The sequence below is a fragment of the Tupaia chinensis genome, unplaced genomic scaffold, assembly GCF_000334495.1.
Source record: "Tupaia chinensis unplaced genomic scaffold, TupChi_1.0 Scaffold000050_1, whole genome shotgun sequence".
Classification (NCBI taxonomy): Eukaryota; Metazoa; Chordata; class Mammalia; order Scandentia; family Tupaiidae; genus Tupaia; species Tupaia belangeri.
Genome location: NW_006159508.1, coordinates 2,866,537 through 2,891,183, shown reverse-complemented (window position 1 = coordinate 2,891,183; position 24,647 = coordinate 2,866,537). Strand labels below are relative to the sequence as shown.

The 24,647-nt window shown below is 40.1% G+C and overlaps 1 protein-coding gene across 5 annotated transcripts in view; it reads right to left on the bottom strand.

The window, feature by feature from the left end:
* The window catches only part of EML4 (EMAP like 4), a 160,973-nt gene that overhangs the window by 78,227 nt on the left and 58,099 nt on the right, over nt 1-24,647 (bottom strand). For all 5 annotated transcript variants that reach the window (XR_003550860.1, XM_006141306.2, XM_006141307.2 and 2 more), the window contains exon 2: nt 5,219-5,401. Coding sequence is in view for 4 of the 5 variants with exons in the window: in XM_006141306.2 (XP_006141368.1) it covers nt 5,219-5,401 (183 nt within the window). In the remaining variant the exon portion in view is untranslated. The remainder of the gene's footprint in view (nt 1-5,218; nt 5,402-24,647) is intronic.

Below are 24,647 nucleotides of genomic sequence, written 5' to 3'. Positions count from 1 at the left end.
CAATTCTTTTTTTTTTTTGGAGAGATTTTTCCCTGTAGGGCGCGTGCGTTCGCCAGACAGACAGAGAGAGACATAGAGACAGAGAGCGAGAAATCACCCCCCAGGAGGGATGGTCACACCGCAATCCCTTCTCCTCCATTCTCCTCTCGGGATCTTGGGCACGCACGCACACGCGCCCGGCGTGAGTTTTAAGCCACCGGGTCCGGGACACGAACCACTGTCGACTACGTGGGAGTCCAGCGACATAGCCATTACGCTAACTGCTGGTTCCCCTGAGTAATCAATTCTTAACAATAAATTTTACTCACTGTAATAATTTTGAAAGTGTATTATATAATCAATAACACCATCAATCCATTTTATAGACAGCAATCCAAAGCCTGTGTCCAAGGTATCGAATGAATAAAAGAATAATCTAACAAGTGAGTGGTCTGCATTGTATAAGTAACAATTTAGCATATCATAATAACAGTCAAAGTAAACTTATAAAGCATAATTTTAGAACCAATTCAAAGAAACAGTATCTTTCCACTTAATTTTTTTATTGTTGGAGAAGAAATGTGCTTGCTAGAGAGAGAAAGAATCACACAATGGGGCTTCGTTATGCCACAATCCTTTTTCCTCCATTTCTCCATCCCATTAGGATTGGGGGGGAGAGCGTGCGTGCGTGCACATGCGCACACACGCACACGCACACACACACACACACACACACACACACCCGGCATGTTTTTTCAAGCCACCGGGGTTGACACTGGAACCTTGGCTTGCCGTGTGGGTTAAGTGCCGAACTGCACTTAACCACCATGTTATGAACCCGGCCCTATTTAATGAATAAGATTATCAGTAAGAATTCAGAACTGGTATTATGTGAAAAGAAAGTATTCTAATGCAGAAGAGCTACAGTGGCTCTATGGCTCCATAAATAGGTGATTCTCCACTAGAGAGCCATTAACAAAACTGATCCTACAGTCATTTTAGAGGCAATGGAACTATGAATAAGGACAGTAGAAAAGGGCTAGAAACTAGGGTAACTTTAGGAAAAATATTCCGGGCTAGCCCATGGTGTGGTGGTGAAGGTGGCTGGATCCCATACAGTCAACTGCTCAGAGAAACACGCCAGGCACGTGTATATGCATGCCCGAAATCTTGAAAAGAGGGAGAGATGGAGAAGGGCCCGCAGTAGGAGCATTTTCTATGGGGCGTGATTTTTCATTTTTCCTGTCTGTCTCTCTCTCTCACTTGAGCTCACTCATCCACTGACAACATTTTCTTTTTTGGAGAGGTTTTTGCTATAGGGTTGTGCACCTGCCAGAAAAACAAAGAGAGAGACAGAAAGCAATAAATCCCTCCCCAGGGAGGATGGCCATGCCACAATCCCTTCTCCATTCTCCTCTCGGGATCTTGGGCACCTACGCACATGTGCCCAGTGTGAGTTTAAGCCACCAGGTCCGAGACTTGAACCACGGTCAACTACATGGGAGTTCAGTGATATAGCCATTATGCTAACTGCTGGTCCCTCCTCTGACAAAATTTTTAAAATAATCAGAAGAAGATAAGTTCCTGGAAAATAGGAGATATTTCACGACACTGAGAAGTAGGTGCTAATTAAGTGGCGTGTTGCTAAAAAAAAAAAATCATGTTATCTTTTCCCCCAAAAGCAGCCTTTTAATTTTCTCTTAAATAGTTCAGAATTTTCTTTACTGAAATCCTTAGTTAGTTAAAAAAAAAAAAGAGAGAGAGAAAACATTCTTTAAATTTTGCTTAATTAATACAAGATGACAATGTACTACTGCTTTAGCACAAAAATGTAAAAATGTTTTTTAGCCAAGCACACCTGTAATCCCAGCTTCTCAGGAGGCTGAGACAAGAGGATCATGAGTTTGAGGCCAGCCTGGGGATTGCAGCAAGATCCTGCATCTTAAAAGAAAGAAAGGAAGGAAGGCAGGAAGGAAGGAAAGAAGAAAGAGAGAGGAAAAAGTAATGTTTTTTTTTTTTTTTTAGAGAGATTTTCACTGTAGGGCGCGTGCGCTCACCAGACAGACAGAGAGAGACATAGAGACAGAAAGCCAGAAATCACCCCCCAGGGGGGATGGTCATGCCGCAATCCCTTCTCCTCCATTCTCCTCTTGGGATCTTGGGCACGCACGCACACGCGCCCGGCGTGAGTTTTAAGCCACCGGGTCCGGGACACGAACCGCGGTCGACTACGTGGGAGTCCAGCGACATAGCCATTACGCTAACTGCTGGTTCCCAAAAAGTAATGTTTTTAAAATGTTTTAAACTATTTAAAATAAGCTTTTAAAAACATGTAGGTAGTGGGGACGGCAGGTGGCGTTGTGGCTAGAGGCACTGGACTCCCACATGGCCAACTGCAGTTTGAGTCCTGGACCTGGCGGCTTGCCTTCTCACCTTCCTTTTCTCTCTCTCTCTCTCTCTCTCTCTCTCTCTCTCTGGGTGTGTATGTGTGTGTGTGTGTGTGTGTCTTTGGTCAATTAAAAAATAATAGCAAATGGAATTAAATAAATCAATAATTCTTTAAAAAAATGTGTAGGTAGCAACTTAACACTGTATCATTTTCTACTTAAATAGGCTCAGAAACTGGGGGTACATATACCAATTATATTAAACAGATAGGAAATTTGTTCTTTTTTCTTACACAAAGTTTACCTTCTCCATAAAGCCCATATACATGAATTGATCTGGTTTCTCATTCTAAGAACTCTAAAATCCCCTTAAACAAATAAATTTATAAGCAATTTTTTCCTGACTTGATCTTGGCAGTCTCAAAGTTGCTTTTCAAATAAGTAAAAGCAAAAAACAACAAATCATAATATAGTATTATTAGCCAAAATGGCTTCTATTGGGTCTTTTGTCAAACTCTCAAGTCGCCCCTCATCGCTTACCCCTTGCCATTGACACATTTATCTTACTAACAGTAATGGAGAAGATCAAGCCTATCTTCTCTCAGCTATTTTTAAAAAGATTCTATTTTATTTATTTATTATTATTATTGTAATTTGACGAGAGAGAGATGGAGGGGGACAGGAGAAAGCAAGCTGCCAGGTTGGGACTCAAACCGTGGTCGGCCATGTGGGAGTCCAGCACCTTAACCATCATTCCACCTGCCAGTCCTATAACTCTCAACTATTAACACCCAGGCCCAAAGTACTTGAGAGTAAACGAACAGTGGAAATTGTAAAGCCTTGCAGAATGATACTCTCCTTCCTCGATAGTTTCCCACCTCCATAATCTGAGGGTCACTCAGCATTTCTTTCATATATCTATGGTTTCCCATTCTCTACTACAACCATTCCAAACATTTATTCCTTCCCCATCTCCCTTTACACACTCATTTTTTTTAAACCACCTAGTGGGGACCAGCAGGTGGCGTGGTGGTTAAAGTGTTGGACATTCCCACATGGCCAACCATGGTTTAAGTCCTGGACCTGGTGGCTTGCTTTCTCATTTTCTCTCTCTCTGTGTCTCTCTGGTCAAAATAAGTAAATGAATAAATTAAAAATAATTAAAAAAGAAAACAAACAAACCACCTAGTACCTATCTTACTTTCTTATAGTATAAGATAGAAACCTCCAGCCCTGACAACCTGAGTATGTATCAACCTGCACTCAGTTTTACCCTTTTTCAATTCTATCTTTGTAGTAGTAGTCTTCCTTAGGTTTACTATTTTCTCACCTGCTTTAAGATCCCTTGTCAAACTATCAGGAAACTTGCCTCATCAATTATCCCCCCTTCCTCTTCATATCATCTTCCTTTGTTGCCTTTTTTGTCCTCAACATATATCTTTTAAGGTTTGCATCTTTAAAAAAAAATTAAAACTGCTCTTCAATTTTGCATCTTCTTCTAGCTACTATCAACCTCTCTCCTCAAGCAAATTTTTCCCAAAGACTGGCTGTATTTGCTGCTCTCAATTTTACAATCCTTGATTGCTGCTTCCCAAAATACCAAAATTTGATTTGCAATCTTATCATTCCACTAAAATTGCTTTTGGAAGGGGTTCTAACTTTCTCACAAATGTCAAATCTAATGGTCACCTCTGTCATTTTTTGACCTCTCTACAGAAGTGTAGCAACACAAATCCTTTTTTTTTTTTAAATGATAAAATGTTGGAGCTACCAACGGAACTATCTTGGGCTGCCTTCTCATTGTCTTCCTCTTACTATGACTTCGGCTATCATCCATGAACCGAACATTCCCGAATTCTTATTGCAAGCCAAGACTAGCCTGAGCACTAGACCTGACATTCAGCTATCTCTATGTACCTATCTATGTTACGTATATTCTTCAAAGCCAACATTCAGGCTCTCGTTCAAATCTGCCTCTCATATCCTGGTTAACTGCGCTATCTCCTATCTGGCTTGAATCTGGGAGTTACGTAAAAGTCCTCCTTACGTTAATAATTCATACTGATTTACTGCGGTAGGAGATAAGTCAATGAACATCCTCACTTTCCTCAATGCCAAAATGGAGATAACCATGCCTAACCCTATCTAGTCTACCAAGAAATACGAGATATGAAATGTTATGTTCAAATGCTTGATTAATGTGAAAGAACATTAAATTATTTCTCAGTGGTTGAAAGAAGGGAAAGGACACATTAGATCTTCTCCAAGTCAGAGCCACAGTATGGTGACTGCTCCCCTCAGCCTTGAGAAGCCCCACTTGGTGAATGGTAAAATTCCTATCTTATTGGGGCTGGCAGTAAGTTTAAAAACTTAAATTAATTTCTTCGGGAATCTCCTAATGACCATGGAGGGCTTAGATTGAAGCTACTTAAAACTAGAATGATTTAAATCATATTTCTGTAATAACAGGATTGAATACACATATATGTATGTGTGTGTGTGTGTGTGTGTGTGTGTGTATGCATGCTTACCTGCTAGGCTGAAGAATGGGAGACATAAAAAGATTCAGTTCCTGCCCTCATTAATTTTTTTTTCTAAAAGATCTTAATAACTTCACACAAATACCATGACAGAAAAGCTTTATGTTCAATCAATAGTAATACACAAAAACTGGAAATTTAAAATAAAGAATAAACTTCCAGAATGTCTTGGCAGTGCAGAAAAAAGGGAATGGAAACCAAACTACAATCATAACTAACCCAAAAGAGAAACTATTTTAGTCTCAATTTTCATTTTTGAGGAAAATGTTGTAGAAAGCAAAACTCTTTCTACTTCATAGCACACTTAATTACCTTTAGTTGGGACTGATTTTTTCACTGAGGCCACATGATCTTCAGAGATTGCAAGACGCCTTGAAACATCAGCCAAAGCTGCCTTTAGCACAGTGATTTCATCTTCTTGTTGTTGAACTCGTAGCTCAAGAGCTGAGAGGCGATCTTGAACGTCGGAAGTACTGGCAGCAGAAATACTATCATCTATAAAGTTAAAAAACATGAAATATGTTTAAAGTAATTGTTTGAGAAAGAATCTTTCTGGCAAGAAAAACTACACTAGATAAGTCTTAAAAGATGAGGAAAATTGGGACCAGCTGTTAGCCTAATGGCTGTGTCGCTGGACACCCATGTAGTTGACTGCAGTTCTAGTTCCGGACCCAATGGCTTAAACTCATGCCGGGTGCATGTGCGTGCATACCCAAGATCCCGAGAGGAGAATGGAGAAGAAGGGACTGTGGCATGGCCATCCCCCTTGAGGGATGATTTCTCGCTTTCTGTCTCTCTTTCTCTCTGTCTTCTGGAGAGAGACAGAAAGCGAGAAATCATCCCTTACAGCAAAAACCTCTCCAAAAAAAAGAAAAAAATTAAAAATACAAAACAAAAAAAGGGTCAGAAGGTGGCTTGATGGTTGGGATGCTGGAATCCCACATGGTCAGTTCAAGACCTGGTGGCTTACTTTCTCACATCCCCTCTTTCTTTTTTTTCTCTGGTGAGCACACGTGCCTTATAGAAAACTAAAAAAAAATAACAAATAAAATTAAGTAATTAAAAAAACAGTTTATAAAACATTTTTTAGAAACAACAAAAAACTATCCCATCATGCTTACACAGATTGATTTTTATAAAAAGATTTTATAAAGATTTTCTGAATTTAATTTAAAAATACCTAAGATCTTCATAGCTATTCTAATTTAGTTTTTTTCTCCTTTTTTTTTTTTATGATTTTTGCTATAGGGCACATGTGCCTCCCAGAGAGACAGAGAGGAAGTGAGAAATCACACCCCAGGGGAGATGGCTGTGCCGTAATCCCCTCTCCTCCATTCTTTCAGGACTTGGGCACATATATACATGTGCCCTGCATGAGCTTTAAGTTGTTGAATCTGGGAATCGGTTGACCATGTGGGAATATAGCACATTAATCACTATGCCACCTGTTGGCCTCTATTCTAACAAATTTAAAATAAAAAAAAACACGAGTTAAACATTTTAACAAATGAAAGGAAATTTTTCCCATGGTAAGTTTTTCTCTATTTTTATACAATTACCTTAATTGTTTTCTTGCCCAAATATAGTATCACTGCAGCTATCTAGAAACTTGCAAGGCAGTAAACTACTCAATATATCTTTAATTATCATCTCATTACTGTACTACCTAATGAAAATAAAAGAGGAGTACAAATCATTTCCAGTTTGCTTCTGTATTGGACAGGGAACCCACCCACGTCAGTATGGATGATCGGAAAGCACTCCTCACACCGCCTTTACTGCCACCCTCTCCCACCTTCACACCATGCAGAACAGCAGCTCTTTCTTCGGTGAACTCCAGCACGTAGGAGGTCCTATTATGGTTGCCAATTTACGATGCCCCATATTCTCCTCTACTATTCCATATTATAAGGTAGAACCATACAAAATGGTCTTTTTTTTTTTTTGGAGAGGTTTTTGCTATAGAGTGTGTGCGCTCGCCAGACAGACAGAGACAGACAGAGAGACAAAAAGCAGGGAATCACCCTCAAGGGGGAATGGTCATGCTGCAATCCCTTCTCCTCCATTATCCTCTCGGGATCTTGGGCACGCAAGCACACGCGCCCGGCATGAGTTTAAGTCACCGAGTCTGGGATTCAAACCGCGGTCGACTACGTGGGAGTCCAGCGACATAGCCATTACACTAACTGCTAGCCCCCAAAATGGTCTTTTTTAATTGGTATAAATATGACTGGCTATGGAAAATTGTATGTGCTTTGATCTAGTATTGCCAAAGGAGTAGGTATGAGATGTAGGCTAGGCCAAGTGAAGTCCTTCCAAATTTCCCGGAGGTAGAGAAGTATAGCCTCATCTCCCTCCTTGTTCCTACAACTATAGGGATGTAGCCCCTGGGCTTTCAGTAATGGACAGTCTAGACTACCCTGGGTTCTGGTTCTAACTTCAATTCTGAGAAATTCTGTAATACTGACTCCTAGCTAATTATGTCACCTAATAAACTCCTTTTGCAAGTCATCACTTAGAGCCAAAGGTCCTGAATTAAGCCAGTAAACTACACAGGGATGACTTCTCAACTGGTCTTTTTTTTTTTTTTTTTTTTGAGAGAAAGATTTTTGCTATAGGGCGTGTATACTCCCCCCTGGAGGGATGATGACCACACCACAATTTCTTCTCCTACCTTCTGCCCTTGGGATTTTGGGCGCACGTGCACCCGGCATGAGTTTTAAGCCACTGGGTCCAGGACTCGAACTACTTGGGAGTCGAGCGATGTAACCATTATGCCATCTGCTGGTCCCGTCAACTGTTTTTAATTATTAAGGTTGAGCTCAATCTTTAAGTTACAATCACAGATAAAATATTTATGTGATTGTATAAGTATATAGACTACTTAATTCTTTTAGCAAGGTACTAGAGTCTAGGGGAAACATTATTACACTACAGCGCAGAACATGTCCTGAACTCTTTCTTTTTAAGTCTGAGTTTTAGTAACAACTTGGTAACTAATTTTTACCTTTGGCAAGTCACTTAACTTTTATAAACTATGATTTTTTTTTTTTAAAGTGACTGACGTTTCTATTTTGTGAAACTTCTTAGTCACGTGAAAGGTGGCTCAGCTTGTAAAAAACCCTACTACAACCAGATAGACTGTGATAGGACACCAGGACAGTTTCTCAAAGGACTTGACACAGAGTTAACTATTAACAATGTCCTGCGTTTATACTGTACCTTTATATTTATTACCTCATCCCCTCCACACACTACCTATAAATTATATTTGAGGAAACAGCTCGAGAGATTAAATCACTTATCCAAGGTCACCAAACTAGTACTGATCTGAGGCTCAACCACAGGTCTCCCGGCTCCCAATTTATGTGCTCGCTATTCTATTTTAGGCTGCATTTTAACAATAATCACGTGAGGACCAAATAAGTTTATCCTTAATATATCCTTTTACAAACCTACGGAAGGGGTTTAAACTAGTGAGTGCTATATTCAGCTTGTTTTAAGAATGCCATCTCGGTCTCGGTCGCTTTATGAGAACGCACCGGACAGGATAGGCGTCGGTGCAGAGCCCGGGCGAGGCTACTGCAGCTCCTTATGTGAAAGGTGACGGTGGCAGCAGGGCTGGGGTTGAGGTGTCCATATGTCTCAACCGTCCAGGACAAATATGACTGCCATCTCGGTATAAAGGTTATCCTAATGCACCCTCTTTCACTAGCAAGTTTCGCGTTTGGGTGGTCAATTACAGGGTCACTCTGGCTAAGGCAGTAGTAATGCAGATACGAAGCAGCACACTAGCTGTTCTCAACTGTTCCTTATAGCTCTAAAACTCTGTAATCCCTTCCTGTCTGAAATCTTGGGTTTTGAAAACAAGTTTTATTTGTTGAGTATTTCCGTAAGTAACTAAGTGACAGAGAGAGACGGGGGAGGGAAGAGGGAGAGGAAGCGAAGCAGGGGATAGAGAAAGCACCTCCAACAGAGTTCTGATGCCACAGGTCACTCAGGCCACCAGTCAGCCCCCCATCACAGGCAAGTGTGTGCCCTGCACACTCAGGGATATCCTGGCTCTTAACCTTCAGGAGCATCAGCCTCTCACAATCGGACAAAAGCTGTCAGAAGAGTGCATGAGCTCTGGTGTTACAGTGACTGAGTAAATCCGGTGGCTTGGTACTAGCTGCATAACTGTTTTCCTCTGGTGCAGTTTTCTCATGCTAATTAGCACTTACCTTGGGCTTGGGATGATTAGCTGCATTAATGCAGCACATGGCCATACAGGGAGGGCTGAGTAAGGTACTATCCTACAGGGATACTCTTTACTGCACCGTTAGTTATTACCACAACATTAAAAATGACCTTATGTCCACAGATGGGGTAAAAAAAGCTATGACATGTTCGCACCACAGAATACCATGCAACAATTAAAAATAGTAAGGTGGGTATATAAACCAATTATTTGAAAGATCCAAGACACTTTAAGTGGAATAATCAAACTGTAAAACAATCTATACTGAATAATTTAATAAACTATACACACAGAGCTGGCCCATTAGTGCAGCAGTTCAGTGCTGTCATAGACAGCCAGATCCTAAATAGCCTATGGAAGTTTGAGTCCCGGCCTGGCAGCCTGAAAAACACACTGGGTACGAGCGTATCCTGATGAGATGGAGAAATGAAAAAATGGAGATTGTGGCATGACCATGCCCCATTGGGGGATGCTTTGTCGCTCTTTTTCTCAGGTGACCACACACATCCTCTGGCAATAAAAACACACAGAGAGCAAAATACACTTCTCAATAATAATATAAACACAAAAACTTTGTATTTATATATGTATACAATGTACCAAAAGTACATGCAGAACAAGTCTAGAAGTACATGCATCAAATAAGCAACTGGGTTACTTCTGATAGGAGGGTAAGATTAGAAGCGTGGGGATAAAGGGGCACCTTTGCTGTTCACTAAGCATATTTCCGTGTTACTGAATTTTACAATAAAAATGTATCCTGTTATTTATGAACTTTGTTTAAGCTAAAAGGAATTATTTCTGAAGCTTAAGTTCTTAAAACAAGTTTCCTCCAGGCAATGTTCCAATTTTAAAGATACTACAGAAGAATCCAATTAACTTAAACTTGCGCTCATAAATGACTAAAGCTAGATTAGAGACTATCTTTTTAAATTTTTTAAAAAGGTTTTTGCCATAGGGTATGTGTGCTCACCAGAAAGACAGAGCCAATGAGAAAGTAAGAAATCACCCTCTGGGAGGATAGCCACGTCGTAATACCTGCTTCATTCTCCTCTCGGGATTTTGGGCACCCATGCACACTCACCTGGAGTGATTTTCAAGCCATCAGGACAGGGACTTGAAATGTGGTCAGCCAAGTGGGAGTCCAGCGCCTTAACCTCCACGCCACCTGCTGGCCCCAAAGTCCAACAATGTCTCTTACTATTTTATAGATAAGTAAACTTAAGATACTGAGAAATGTGGTGAGTTACCCCATAGTCACAGAGCAAAGTGGGGTCAGAAATCTTTTTACCAATGACTCTATAATCTCTTGCTCTTTTTATCTTGAGAACTTTGTTCTTATTATTTTTTCTCCTAAATTCGAATACACCATACTCTCATTTCACAGTAAACGTCTTAAGAATAAATCTGTTGGGAACCAGCAGTTAGTGTAATGGCTATGTCGCTGGACTCCCACGTAGTTGAACGCGGTTCGCGTCCCGGACCCGGTGGCTTAAAACTCACGCCAGGCGCGTGTGCGTGTGTGCCCAAGATCCCGAGAGAGGAGAAGTGATTGCGGCGTGACCACCCCCTCTGAGGGGGGTGATTTCTCGCTTTCTGTCTCTATGTCTCTCTCTGTCTGTCTGGCGAGCACACGCGCCCTATAGCGAAAACCTCTCAAAAAAAAAGAATGTATTTGTTGAGTAAATAAAATATATGTATTTTTTAGCAGCCTTTTACACAGCCTTTTTCTTTGTTAAATAATTATTTATTATTATTATTATTATTATTATTAATTTTTCAGCTTGGCCAGGGAGAGACAGACAGAGAAAGAGAAAGAGTGAAAGCTGCCAGGTCTGGGACTCGAACCATGGTCTGCCACGTGGGAGTTGAGATCCATCAACTTTATTTTAAATTTATTTACATTCATTCACTGTATATCATTACAGTATACAAAATGAGATTTTTCATCCAGAATATACTGTATATTGGCTCAGTCAAGGATATTACCATATGTGAATAATGTTCCATTTCTTGTTTCTTATATATTTTGCTTCCCCACCTCTTCTCCTTGAGTCCCTACCTCTCTCCCTCTGCCATTTCCCACCCTCCTCCCACACTGTCGCTGGTACCTATAGGTGCTTTCCATGCCCTCCCCCCCCACATTTTATTGATCTTAATTAATCGAAATACTTTCAATAGTGATATAAACGTATCTATGAACACATTTCTGACTTTAGACATAAACCTCAGTGAGTAGAATAAACATACTATAAAGTAGCACTTAGCTGGGGCTGTATAGTTTACTGCAGTCATTAAATAGGTATTTTATGAATGCATTTTTAATTTCAAAAAAGACAGTTTTAGTTTTAATAGATCAAAATTTAAAAAATCTTAAGATAAGTTTGCTAAAGGCTTAAAGCCAGGAACAAGGATAGGATTCAGTTCAAACAGTAGGTAGATGAAACTATCAACAGTTCAAAGACAAAAATCCTTAAATCCGGAAAACAAAACATAGAAGAAAATCAGTACTGTTTTAGTCAAAAGGCATAAAATTCCATTTCACCATTCAGTCTCATGTAATTAATCTCTCTTTTGTTGAATTTGCAGTGTTACTGTGGTCTGATCTTTCCGCTTAAATTCTGGAGACTAACATTCAATATTATTATTGATCCTTCCAGACTTGTCCCTGCCAATAAGTTGGCTATTCTCTTGGTTGTACTCTTAACTCTGACTAGTTTTCCTGGTATAGCACTCCCTTCAGAACTTCTTGGAGAGTTGGTCTGGTGTTGGTAAATTCTCTCGGGTTTTGTTTACATGAGCATGTTCTTGTCTTTTCTTCCCATATGAAGGATAATCTTGTCGGGTTTAGTATTCTTGGTTGACATTGTTTTTCACTTAACACTTTGAATATATTTTCCCATTCTTTCCTTGCTCGCATTGTTTCTGATAAAAGGTCCGATGTTAGCCTTGTGGGATGTGCTTTAAAAGTAACTTGATGTTACCCTCTTACCAACTTTAGTATGCTGCCTCTGTTTGTGGTTTTGGCCGATCTGGGTATGATGTGCCTTGGCGAAGATCTTGGGTTGATTCTATTTGGGGTCCTTTGCATTTCTAGGGTCTGGATATTTCAATGCCTCTCTAGGTTTGGAAAGTTTTCTTCCAAGATTTCATGGAATAGATTATCAATGCCCTTATTAGTTTCTTCACTTTCTGGGACACTGATTATCCAGATGTTTGGGCATTTAATGGTATCTAGTAGTTCTCATATATTATTCTTATTTTTGGGGGGATTATTTTCTAAGTCTTTTTGGTGAATTTTTCTAGGTCAGAGTTTCTGTCTTCTACACTTGAGATTCGATTTTTCTGCATGATCCAATCTGCTTTTAAGATCTTCAAGAGAGGGAACCAGCAGTTAGTGTAATGGCTATGTCGCTGGACTCCCACATAGTTGACTGCGGTTCGCGTCCCGGACCCGGTGGTTTAAAACTCACGCTGGGCGCATGTGCGTGCGTGCCCAAGATCCTGAGAGGAGAATGGAGGAGAAGAGATTGTGGTGTGACCATCCCCCCTGGGGGGTGATTTCTCGCTTTCTGTCTCTATGTCTGTCTCTGTCTGGTGAGCGCACGCACCCTATAGTGAGAAACTTCTCCCAAAAATAAAAAAAAAGATCTTCAAGAGAGGTTTTGATTTCCTGTATTACAGCCTTCATCTCCAACAATTCCATTTGATTTTTTTTTATGGTGTGTATTTCCTCTTTCAGATCGTGCACTAACTTAACCACCTCCTTGTCTTTCTCCTGCATCTTCTGGAGTTTGTTGTCTCTCTTCTCTTGCTTTTGTTAGCTCTGTCACTGTGAATATTCTAAATTCTTTATCTGACATTTCCATGAGTTCTACTGTATTGCCTATGGAGGATGAGGAGTTATTCTTTTCCCTTGGGGAAGAGATATTTTCTTGGCTTTTCATATTTCTTATGCCTCTGTTGTGGTTTCTGGTCATCTGATGGATAGTAAGTTTTTCCCTAATTTTTGGAGTTAAATCTGAGCATTCAAAGGTGTGAAGAATGTGTTCTGCAATCTCTCTGCAGTTCCTTTTTTCTCCCTTTGTGCAGCAGATTCCATGGGAACTGAAGATTACTCTGACCCTAAAAGTATTCAGATATTTGACTGCAGTGCACTTAGACCTGTCTAGAAGCTAAGTGTATGGAGGCTATGCAGAAAAATAAGAAAGGTAAAAGAGAAAGGAAAAAGAAAACAATACAAAAGGAAAAAAAAGGAAAAAAAATTAAAGATTTTATTTAACTTTAATATAATTATTAGTATAAATAAATCTCTTTCATATATATGTTTTGCTGCAGGGCACATATACCCTCCAAAAAGAGACAGAGATAGAGAGGGAGGAAAAGTGAGAAATCAATGCCACCCCCCCACACACTTCCGGGGATGATCGTGCTACAATTCTTCCTCCTCCATTCTTTTGGGATTTTGGGCATGCACATGTACGTGTCCAGCATGTTTTTCAAGCCATGGGGTTCGGAATTCAAAGCATGTAGTCAGCCATGTGGGATCCAGCCACCTTAACCTTCACGTTAACTGCTCCTGCATAATTGTCTATATAATTAATAGAGGTGAAAGCAAATACGTATATAACTAGCAAACATGAACATCTAATATAATTTTAAAAACACAGTAATTACTCATTATGCTTTTATTACACTGAATTAACTTGTTTTCTGAATTGTCAAGAAATCCGTGTTGCCTTTGCAGAGATAAATATATTTTATTCTAAATATCCAGAAGTTGGCAATCCAGAATGATACATGCATACACATTCTAACACCTTCTGAATCTGCATGCTTTTATGTAACTTTTTCTACATCGGAATACCTAACCTTCCTGTTTTCCTAACGGGGACATACAAAGTGTAACCACTCCTCGATGACTCAGTCTTCATTAGAATATTAATTACTATGCTGCAAGCACTGAGCAAATGATGCCCTAGAGGCTACTATATTTTTAATTAAATAATTAAAAGGACTACATTTCCAACTTTCTAATCTTTCTTTATACCTCTTCTGCTCACCTCTTTGTAGTTAGGAGTACTACTCCCTTCCAATCTAAGTTCTTACATTATGCGATACTGGATAACCAAGCCTTTTAAACTGTTTACATGAAGAAAATACAGTCTCAGAAATGAGGGCCCCATTGCAAAATAATATTTAAACTAGAAAAAGGTAACAGAAGGCATGAACACTGACTGATACCCACTCTGTTAGGCACTATGACAGACACTTACTATGAAATCTCATATAAATCTCTCAATGACCCGATAAAGTAAGTGGCAGAACTCATATTTTACAAATGAGTATGCTGAAGCCTTGAGAAGCAACTTCTCAGGATCGTACAGCTAGTATGCTGCAGAGCTGGGATCGGACCCAAGCTTGTCAGATCTAAAACCTAACTCTTTTCCATGCCAGACTGCATATTACATTAGGATGTGTACAAAGACACTCAAGGCTAAATTTAGGGCTCATTTGCCATGGCAGAATAACATTAGATAGAACCCAAGTCTCCTGACCTAACAGAGTTGTCTAATCTGTTTATTTTTATTGGTAAAATAATTTGATTACTTTCTGGTTCTTAGATAAGATTCCAGATTGCTACAGTCGTCCTGTAAATACCCTTTGTATAAAACCACACATGGTGGGCTTTCTGGATTGGTCAAGATTGAGAAAGTTCCCTCATCTCATCTTTTCCTCTGATTACAGCTAAATTTTCTAGAAAGATTACATAAAGTAATTATTTGAGATCTCTGAAGAGTAAATATTAGCAGCTGAACTGAAAAGAGAAATCAGAGTGAAAATTTACCCTCAGGTAAGGAGTGCCCTGGCTTTTTAATTCTCACATGGTACAGCTTACTAGAATGACTCAAATCCCAGAACTGTGTACATACAATAAAAAGTGCCAAATAAAACCTCTTCTCTCTGGCCAGAAGACAGAAAAAGGAGTGTGCTACAGGACAGAGTTCTTCTGATTCTCCCAACCACACAAGGCCAGCTATGAAGCGGCACGTGGTGCGGTGGTGCTGGGAGCGGGAGGAATAGCCCGCATGCTGTTTCTGTTTCACCTTACGGTGGATCTCAGCACAAGGCAAGGAGAGCCCGGTTTGGAAAGAAGGCTCAGGACAGTCTGAGAGCATAGGGGAGACTACTGAGAAAAAGGAGCGAAACAGAGGGAGCTTTTAAACCTATGATTAAGTCCCAGGTTAACTCTCCAAACTGCACATGCATGGAAACAACTAGAATGGAGCAAAGCCTTTGAGAACTGAAAGGTTGTAGACCACTGCCCATTTCCCTGACTGGCCCCTCATGGCACACATACAGGGCCAACAAGAATAGCTCTGCAGAAGCTTTTAAAACTAAACTGATGTTGGGACCAGCAGTTAGCATAATGGCTATGTTGCTGGACTCCCACGTAGTCAACGGCGGCTCAAGTCCTGGACCCGGTGGCTTAAACTCATGCCGGGCGCGTGTGCGTGTGTGCCCAAGATCCCGAGAGGAGAATGGAGGAGAAGGGATTGCGGAGTGGCCATCCCCCCTGGGGGGTGATTTCTCGCTTTCTATCTCTCTCTCTCTGTCTGTCTGGCGAGCACAGGCACCCTATAGCAAAACCCTCTCAAAAAAAAAAAATTAAAAACTAAACTGACGTTGAACCACAAGACATAGAATGTAGGTCAGGAACAGTGCTCAGAAATGAGTTTACTGCATGATAAAACAGAACCATCATCAACATGTTTCCCAAGACTTTATTAGGACTCAGGGTCATAGAACATTCAACATGTCCAGAGACAATCCAAAATTAACTAACTGTCAAAGAACCAGGAAAACCTAAAGAGCACTCAAACAAAAAGATGGTCAACAGACACTGACTATGAAACGACCAGACAATGAAATGATCAAGTACTTTAAAGAAGCTATTATAACATTGCTCCCTGAAGAGCAAACACTTGAAATAATTGGAGAAGCTGACAGTGACATGGTGGTTAAGGGGTTTGGACTCTCACATGGCCAATTGTGGTTTGAGTACTGGACCTGGTGGCTTGCTTTCTCTCTCTCTGGTAAAATTAAAATAAATATTTTTTTTTTTTTTTTTTTCAAAGAAAAAATTTTTAGGTGGCGTGGTGGTTAAGGTACTGGACTCCCACATGGCTGACCATAGGTCAAGTCCTGGACCTGGCAGCTTGCTTTCTCACATTCTTTCTTGCTCTCTCTGTCCCTCTCTGGTCAAATTAAAGTAAATTAATTAAATAAATAAAGTGAAATAAAATCAATTATTTACAAAAAAAAGAGAGAGAAATAAATGGAAAGATGGAAGTTCTCAACAAAGAAATAGACATTGTTAACTCAGGAGGCTGGTGCAGGAGGATCATGAGTTTGAAGCCAGCTGCGGAATCTACTGAGACCCTGTCTCTGGAAAAGAGGGGGAGGGGGAAGAGACAGAGACAAAGAAACAAATTATAAAGAGTCAAATTGAAATTTTAGAAGTAAAATATATCTAATTTTAAAACTCGGGACCAGCAGCTGGCATAATGGCTATGTTGCTGGACTCCCACATTGTCAATCCGGTTCGAGTCCTGAACCCGGTGGCTTAAATTCACGCCGGGCATGTGTGCATGTGTGCCCAAGATTCTGAGAGGAGGATGGAGGAGAAGGGATTGTGGCGTGGCCATCTCCCCTAAGGGGAGATTTCTCACTTTCTGTCTCTCTCTGGTGCACACACTCTATAGCAAAAATCTCAAAAAAAAAAAAAAAAAAAAAAAGATGATGATGATGGTGATGAGACGAGCTAATGTGGGGAAGAACCATGAGAAATGGTAACAGCACTATGTGTTATTTACAGTTCAAAAGAAAAAAGGCACTAGTCTAAAGGACTATCAACAGGGAACTGATTCAATGGTTACAGCATGGTATACTAAGAGGCTCTTAAAATGGACGATACACATTTATAATTACAAACAAGTATGTTTAGTAGGAGTGACAACATAAAAAAATTGTGAGGCAACATTCATACTGTAGTTCTGTGCAGAACTATGTATCTTGTATCTACAGGCACTCACAAACAAAAATATACCGAGAGACTAGAGACTAAGTCTCTGGGAAGTGGGAGTTCAGATAATTTTCCCTGTTTAAAAGGTTAGATAAATTTTTCATAAAAAGAACTCTGTAAACAAATTTAAATAATTGTTTTCAATAAAGGAAAGCAAAGCAAATTTAGGCTGTGGCATCAATCTATTTAGTAATATACCTAAATTTTCAGTACAAGTTTGGTTAATTGGTAAATTTCTCATAGTAAAAGGAAGTATCTCTTTCCTTCTTTTTTATAATTGACATAATTGGGGCCAGCAGGTGGCATGGTGGTTGAGGCGCTGGACTCCGACCATGGTTCAAGGCTTGGACCTGGTAGCTTGCTTTCTCACTTTCCCTTTCTCTCTTTCCATGTCTCTCTCCAGTCAAATTAAAAATAAATAAATAAAATTCAATTAAAAATAAATGGACTTAATTGTACATATTTGTGAGGGGACAATGGAATTTTTCCATATAAAATTACAATCTGTTGATGATTAAATCAAGGTAATTAGTTTACCCATCATCTCAGCCATCTGTCACTATTTGGTGCTGGGAACACTGAAAATATTCTTTTTAGGTGCTCTGAGATATACAAACTACTAACTATTGTCTCCTGATTATATTTTCTAACAGCAGAAATGATTTCCTCTTATCTACCTGTAATTGTTTCTGTTAATCAGCACCTCTCAATTCCCTCCCTGCCCACACTTAGCAGTCTCCAGCAGTCATGTGTCTTCACCCCTCTACTTACATGAGGTCTTTTATCTTTTTGGGGGGACAACAGGGGGGTGAAGGCTTGTCACAGGGTATGTGCCTTGCGGGAGAGGGAGAGAAAGAGAGTGAGAGGAAAAGTGAGCAATCATCTTCCGAGGGGATGGCTACACTGCAATCTTTATTCTTCCCCCTGGGATCTTGGGGTGGGCATGTACAACATACACCCAACGTGATTTTCAAGCCACCAGGTCTAAGACTCAAGCCATGGTCGGCCATATAGGAGTCCAGCACCCTACCTACCATGCCACCTGCCAGCCCCATATATTTTTCCTTTAATTGCCAGGGGTACGGTACATATGCTTACCAGAGACAGAGTAAAACCCCCACTCAACGGGCCCTGGTCACACCACAATTCTTTTCCTCCATTTTTCCATCCCATCTGGATCCTGGGCATGCACACGTGTGCACACACATGCACTATATTCGTCAAGCCACCAGGGCTAGTCTTTGAAACTGCAGTTGGCCACATGGAATCCAGCTCCTATGAGGTGCTTTTTTTCAATTTCCACATTATGAGGAAGGACATGTGGTATGTCTGTTTCAGAGCCTTGTTTATTTCATTTAATATAATGTCCTCCAAGCTCACCCATGTAACGTCACAGGAGCTTGCCCTTTTCAGTGGCTGAATAGTATTTCATTGTGCATGTATGTATATATATATATATATATATTTGAGAGAGACACAGACACGTACATGAACGTACACACACGCTCACACACACACACACACACACACACACACATATTCCCCCCCTTGGGCTAATGAGAGATACAAAACCCAATATGATATATCCAAAAGAAAATCCAATCTTTAAAATTATTTCTTTAAAACAACCCCATTAATCTACAAATAAACTGTCACATTAATAAATTCATGTCACAAGGTACTTAGTAGCCTAAACTATTTTAATTATTGTGTTCTACCTAGAACTGGTTGTCTTCAAATACTGCTACAGAAAAAGACAAATATTTAAGTACTGTTATCAAGAAATCAATGTCCTGTTTATTCTACAGCGAGAATTTATTTTTAAAAATAAATTTTTAAGAAAATATATTCATAAAAACAACACACATAGAGATATATTTATGCAAAAATGTTTCCTATTTATCTTAATATTCTACTTACAAGAAGTGAAAATATTCTCTCAAGGAAGTTTTAACTAAATAAAGCATTTTAACTGTTAAAGGTTGGGCACTTTAATCCCTTAGTAAACAACAATGTTAGTCGCTTCCCGCTAGCAATAAATTACATAAAAATAAGATATATAATTTTTTTGGGGGGGAGAGATTTTCACTGTAGGGCGCATGCGCTCGCCAGACAGACAGAGACATAGAGACAGAAAGCGAGAAATCACCCCCCAGGGGGGATGGTCACGCCGCAATCCCTTCTCCTCCATTCTCCTCTCGGGATCTTGGGCACGCACGCACACGCGCCCGGCTTGAGTTTTAAGCCACCGGGTCCGGGACACGAACCGCGGTCGACTACGTGGGAGTCCAGCGACATAGCCATTACGCTAACTGCTGGTTCCCCTGATATATAATTTTTGATTTCAGTAAAATATCACAAATGATACTGACTTATTTAAATTTTTAAATTAAGTTTGCTTTTCCTTTGTAAGATATTCTTACTAAAAATTGACTTACTGTCAACAGTACAAATTTTAAGAGAAATTGTGTTAAGTAATGAAAATTAAAAAATCATATTGCTACTGTGCTCTAGACACAATGGCTAGTCCCACAGAAGATCTTTACTTTCATCAAAATCATTTATCATTAAAATGGTCCTTTTTAAAAGACTTACTTAATTTCAAAGTCTTCACCTTCCAGTTACAAATTATATTGTTTTTGATGAAGATTTCTGATTAGATTTCAGAGAAGCAAAAGTCAAACTTAATTACCTATGTTCTGATTTACTATTATATGAGAAAGAAACTTTTTAAACTAATTAAAAGCTGCTGTTTCTACTTTTTCCCCTTCAAGAATAATATCTGGATGACCATCTTTCTTAGGGGAAAGATTGCACAAAGCCCACTGTCCTCTCGACAGGAATATTCTGTTCATAAAGTGAGTCCAGTTTTAAGCACTCTATAAAAGAGTGTAGGCAAATATTTATGCCATTACTGACACATATATTTAAGGGGAGGAGGGCAAGATCTAGATTCATTCCCAGGTCCTCAGACTTCCGTCACAAGTAAGTAGTAAAGTTCGTGAGACCGGTCTGAGTTCCCAGCAAAGGGGAGCTACATTACCAGCGCAGAAGTTCACGAGTGTCGAGGAATCGCACAGGGAAGCGAGAGCAGGCAAGCTGCCTTCCATTCTCCTCACCTCCATTACAGGCAATACAAACCAGTTCTATCTCTGTTTCCTGCTGCCTTCCCAGATAGTTGCAAAGCAAATCCCAGCTCTCTAACTTTCACGACATACTTTGCATTCTGAGGAAATCCTCCCAGTCCAGATGGCCCACCACAAAGCACTTCTATGTTGGCACAAATAAAAAGGTCTTCAGATAGTTTGTCTCCTGCCCCTCTGCTCTCTAAACTAAAGAAAAGTTTGCTACTTTATAAAAGGAAACAAAGAAAATGAAGCAGAGAGTGCAAACAGAACATGCAGGCAAAAGGGGGTAAGGACACAAACAAAAACTTGGGCTGCTTTTGGGAGTGGCTAAACCCCAGGCAGCAAAAACACATGAATTAATGCACTACATGAATATTCACTACAAGAATTTGGTTGTCTTCAGGCACTACTTGCTGATCAGTGAGATGAAGTATTGCTTCAAACACAAAACCCAGCTCTTGCCTTTTGAAACAGAAAGACAAAACATACTAGTTTCTATAAATAACAGTTTAAAATCCCCAAAGTGAGTATTTTTTCAATAGGAAATAAAATAAACAATGTGTGTGCAAAGTGGCAAGTCCTATTTCCTTTTTCCGTTTGTTTTTGTTCAAAATCAAATGAGATCCACATGAACTGTAAAGAATGATCAGTTTTCGTTGATTTTAAAAATATAAACAGTGAGACCATGGTTGATTTATTAGATCCATTTCACTAAGATAATGAATATAATTACGAGAGTCACTTAATACACTAATTTTCCTAATTACTTAAAATATTACAACCGTAATAATATTAAGTAACCTTTACTAATAAGCAATTTATAACTAGTTTTAAACCTGCACCGTTTACAAATAATGTCAATACGTAAGGCAATTCAAACTATATAAACATCCTTAGTCTGTTTTATAAAACTGTAAAGTCAGGTGACAATTAGTCCAACATGGACCTATTACACAGCAACCACTTCTAAAGTTCACTAAAGAACAAATTTGTAGACATAACTGTCAAAACAGAGTTATCTGTGGTTTATCAATTCAACTTATTGTTTTTGAGCTTTATATTTATATTTTAAGAAAAGTAAACTTAAGCCAATCTAAAGTAAAACAGCAACATGACTGCTATACGCACATGCATGTACCAAAAATATACTGTGAAATGGATGAAACCTAAACCAACGGAACGTGGAGAGCTGTGAACACAAAGTGACTGAGATAAGGATAAACTAATAGCAAAGCTGATAAAAGATAGAGGAGTGAGGCAAAATCATCCAGATAAATATTTACAAAAAGCATTTATGAAAAAGTGGGAGCCCACCAAGAATTTCCACAAGTGAGGCTCGGGCATGTTCTCTTTTAATTAATATCTTGTGCAGATCACCAAAGTATAGAAGTCACTTGAAAGATTTGCAAGAGTTAAGTGGGCTGGAGTATGCAATGTGTTTGAAACAGGACAGAGGAGCAAGGAATTCAAATTCTTGCTATTGACTGGTGAGAGGCTTGGAAGCAGATTGTATATTACACTTCTCTTCAATCACCAGGCAAATCTAAGCTGTACTTTCTTAATTCTGGTGTCAACTCTTCTTTACAACAAATGCAGCCCAATTAAATAATTGCTATGTAGCAGTTCTGTAACAGGCCCAGCTGCAGCAGTGTACACTCATATTCTGTATTCTCAGCCACATGGCCAGGATTAGAGTCCTGGCCACCCAAAAGGCGGGCATGGTGGTATGCAACTATAGTACTATGGAGGCGGAGGCAGGAGGATCAAGACAGCAAATACCCTATTCTATTTTTTTTGGAGAGGTTTTCACCATAGGGTGCGTGCGCTCCCCAGACAGACAGAGAGAGACACAGAGACAGAAAGCGAGAAATCACCCCCCAGGGGGATGGTCATGCCGCAGTCCCTTCTCCTCCATTCTCCTCTCGGGATCTTGGGCACGCACGCACACGCATCCGGCATGAGTTCTAAGCCACCGGGTCCGGGACTCGAACCGTGGTCGACTACGTTTGAGTCCAGCGACATAGCCATTATGCTAACTGCTAGTTCCCGCAAATACCCTATTCTTAAAAAGTTTTTTTTTTTTTTGGGGGGGGGGGTGCCAGAGGGCACATGCACTTACTGGAGGGAGAGAAAGAAAGCAACCCCGTGTGGAATATGGTCACAGTGCAATTCCTTCTTGAACCACACAGATGCCCTCTGAGACCCAGTTGTCTTAACTACACCAGACAACAGGCAGGCCTCAAAAAGTTCTGTAACAAAGTGCTCTCTAACTTGTATATATTACGAAAGCTCCTCTTGCACACCACAGTATAGAGGTGTGCAAATAGATCACTTTTTTTTAACTGCCCACAATTTGTGTAAATACTACAAATTTGTAGATCACATATCTTGGACATTTCTTTCCTTCCATATCAAAATCTGATTCAAGCCAGAGAGCTTATGATTCCTACTCTTAGCTTAATCTTCTTCTCTTTTACTATTACAGTTAAATATCTTTTCCAAAAGGCTTATTTTATTCACTTGTTACTTGAGTACTGATATATAAAAAATGTTTCAAGATTCTAAGGAAAAATATTTTTTTTAACTGCCTGAAATTCACTCACCAGAAATTAGAAATGAAAGGACAGATTTAAGACATAGAACTCATAAGAGAAGTGATGGGATACAGCCATTGATTTGATGAGGGGATAAAAAGTACAAGATTCCCCATGTTTCTATCTGAATGACTGAATAAATGGTTAGGTAACAATCACTGAAACAGGGAACAATGTAAAGGAAACAGAATAGGGAATGAGGAAGTAGAATATGTACAGTTTTAGACCTGCTAAATTTGAAGTCACTGTAACAAAAGCACACCTAGGCTTGGGCTTAAGAGAAAGGCCTGAACCAGAGATCACATTTCAGAACTATGTTAAGGTATAACTGATAACTAGAATCACAAAAATAACCCGGAGTGAGAAGCACATGACATGGTCAAGTTAATCCAGCACAGAAGATAGAATAAAGACCCTCAGAGAGATAATCATAGATTTAGGAATGGAGACAATGTCACAGACAGCAGAGGCATCAAAAGACAAGGACTGGGACCAGCAGGTAGCGTAATGGCTATGTCGCTGGACTCCCATGTAGTTGACCGCAGTTCGCGTCCCAGACCCGGTGGCTTAAAACTCACGATGGGCGCGTGTTGCGTGAGTGCCCAAGATCCTGGGAGGAGAACAGAGGAGAAGGGATTGCTGCATGGCCATCCCCACTGGGGGGTGATTTCTCACTTTCTGTCTGTCTGGCGAGTGCATGTGCCCTTATAGCAAAAACCTCTAAAAAATAAAAAAGAAGACAAGGACTGAAAATGGCCTGTCTGGGATCTGGCCACTAAGAAAAGTTCAGCAGAGTGAGAGAACAGAAGCATGACTACAGTGCTGTGAACTGTGACTGGAAGGTAAAGCCATCTTTTAAGGAATTTGGTTGAAGATGGAAAGGGAGAAAGTGGGATGAGGGCTGCGAAGTGTGTTGTGCAAAGCTGATGGTGGGGTTCATGTTCAGATGAAGAGTACATTCACAGGGTTTAGGGAAGGAACCTGCAGGCAGAGAGCTGCTTGAACATGAAAGGGCATGCGGTGGAGCTCTCGGTGTGAGAAGACGTGCAGGACTGAAATAGAAAATACAGGACAAAGGACGAGCCTTGAAAGAAATACTTTTACATAAGATCCAGAGGAAGAAAATGAGAACACTCAAATTTCTACCTGAATTTTGGTCAGTAAAGGCAAGGTCATCTGCTGAGAAGAGCTGGTAAAAGAACTTAGGCTGAGGGGCCAGCGGGTGGTGTGGTGGTTAAGGCACTGGACACTCACTCACACATGGCTGACCATGGTTTGAGTCCCAGACCTGGTGGCTGGTGGCTTGCTTTCTCACTTTCTCTCTCTCTCCCCGTGTGTGTGTGTCTGGTCAAATTAAAATAAATGAATGCATAGAATAAAATAATTCTTTAAAAAAATTTAGGCTGACAGATTGAGTGTAGAACTGTCTATACTGCCTGGCTCTTAATACTGTAGGCTATTATTACCTTTTAATAAAGTTTGTTCAAAACTCTTAACTCTTGGGAACCAGCAGTTAGCGTAATGGCTATGTCGCTGGACTCCCACGTAGTCGACCGCAGTTCGTGTCCCGGACCCGGTGGCTTAAAACTCATGCCGGGCGCGTGTGCGTGCGTGCCCAAGATCCCGAGAGGAGAACGGAGGAGAAGGGATTGCGGCGTGACCATCCCCCCTGGGGGGTGATTTCTCGCTTTCT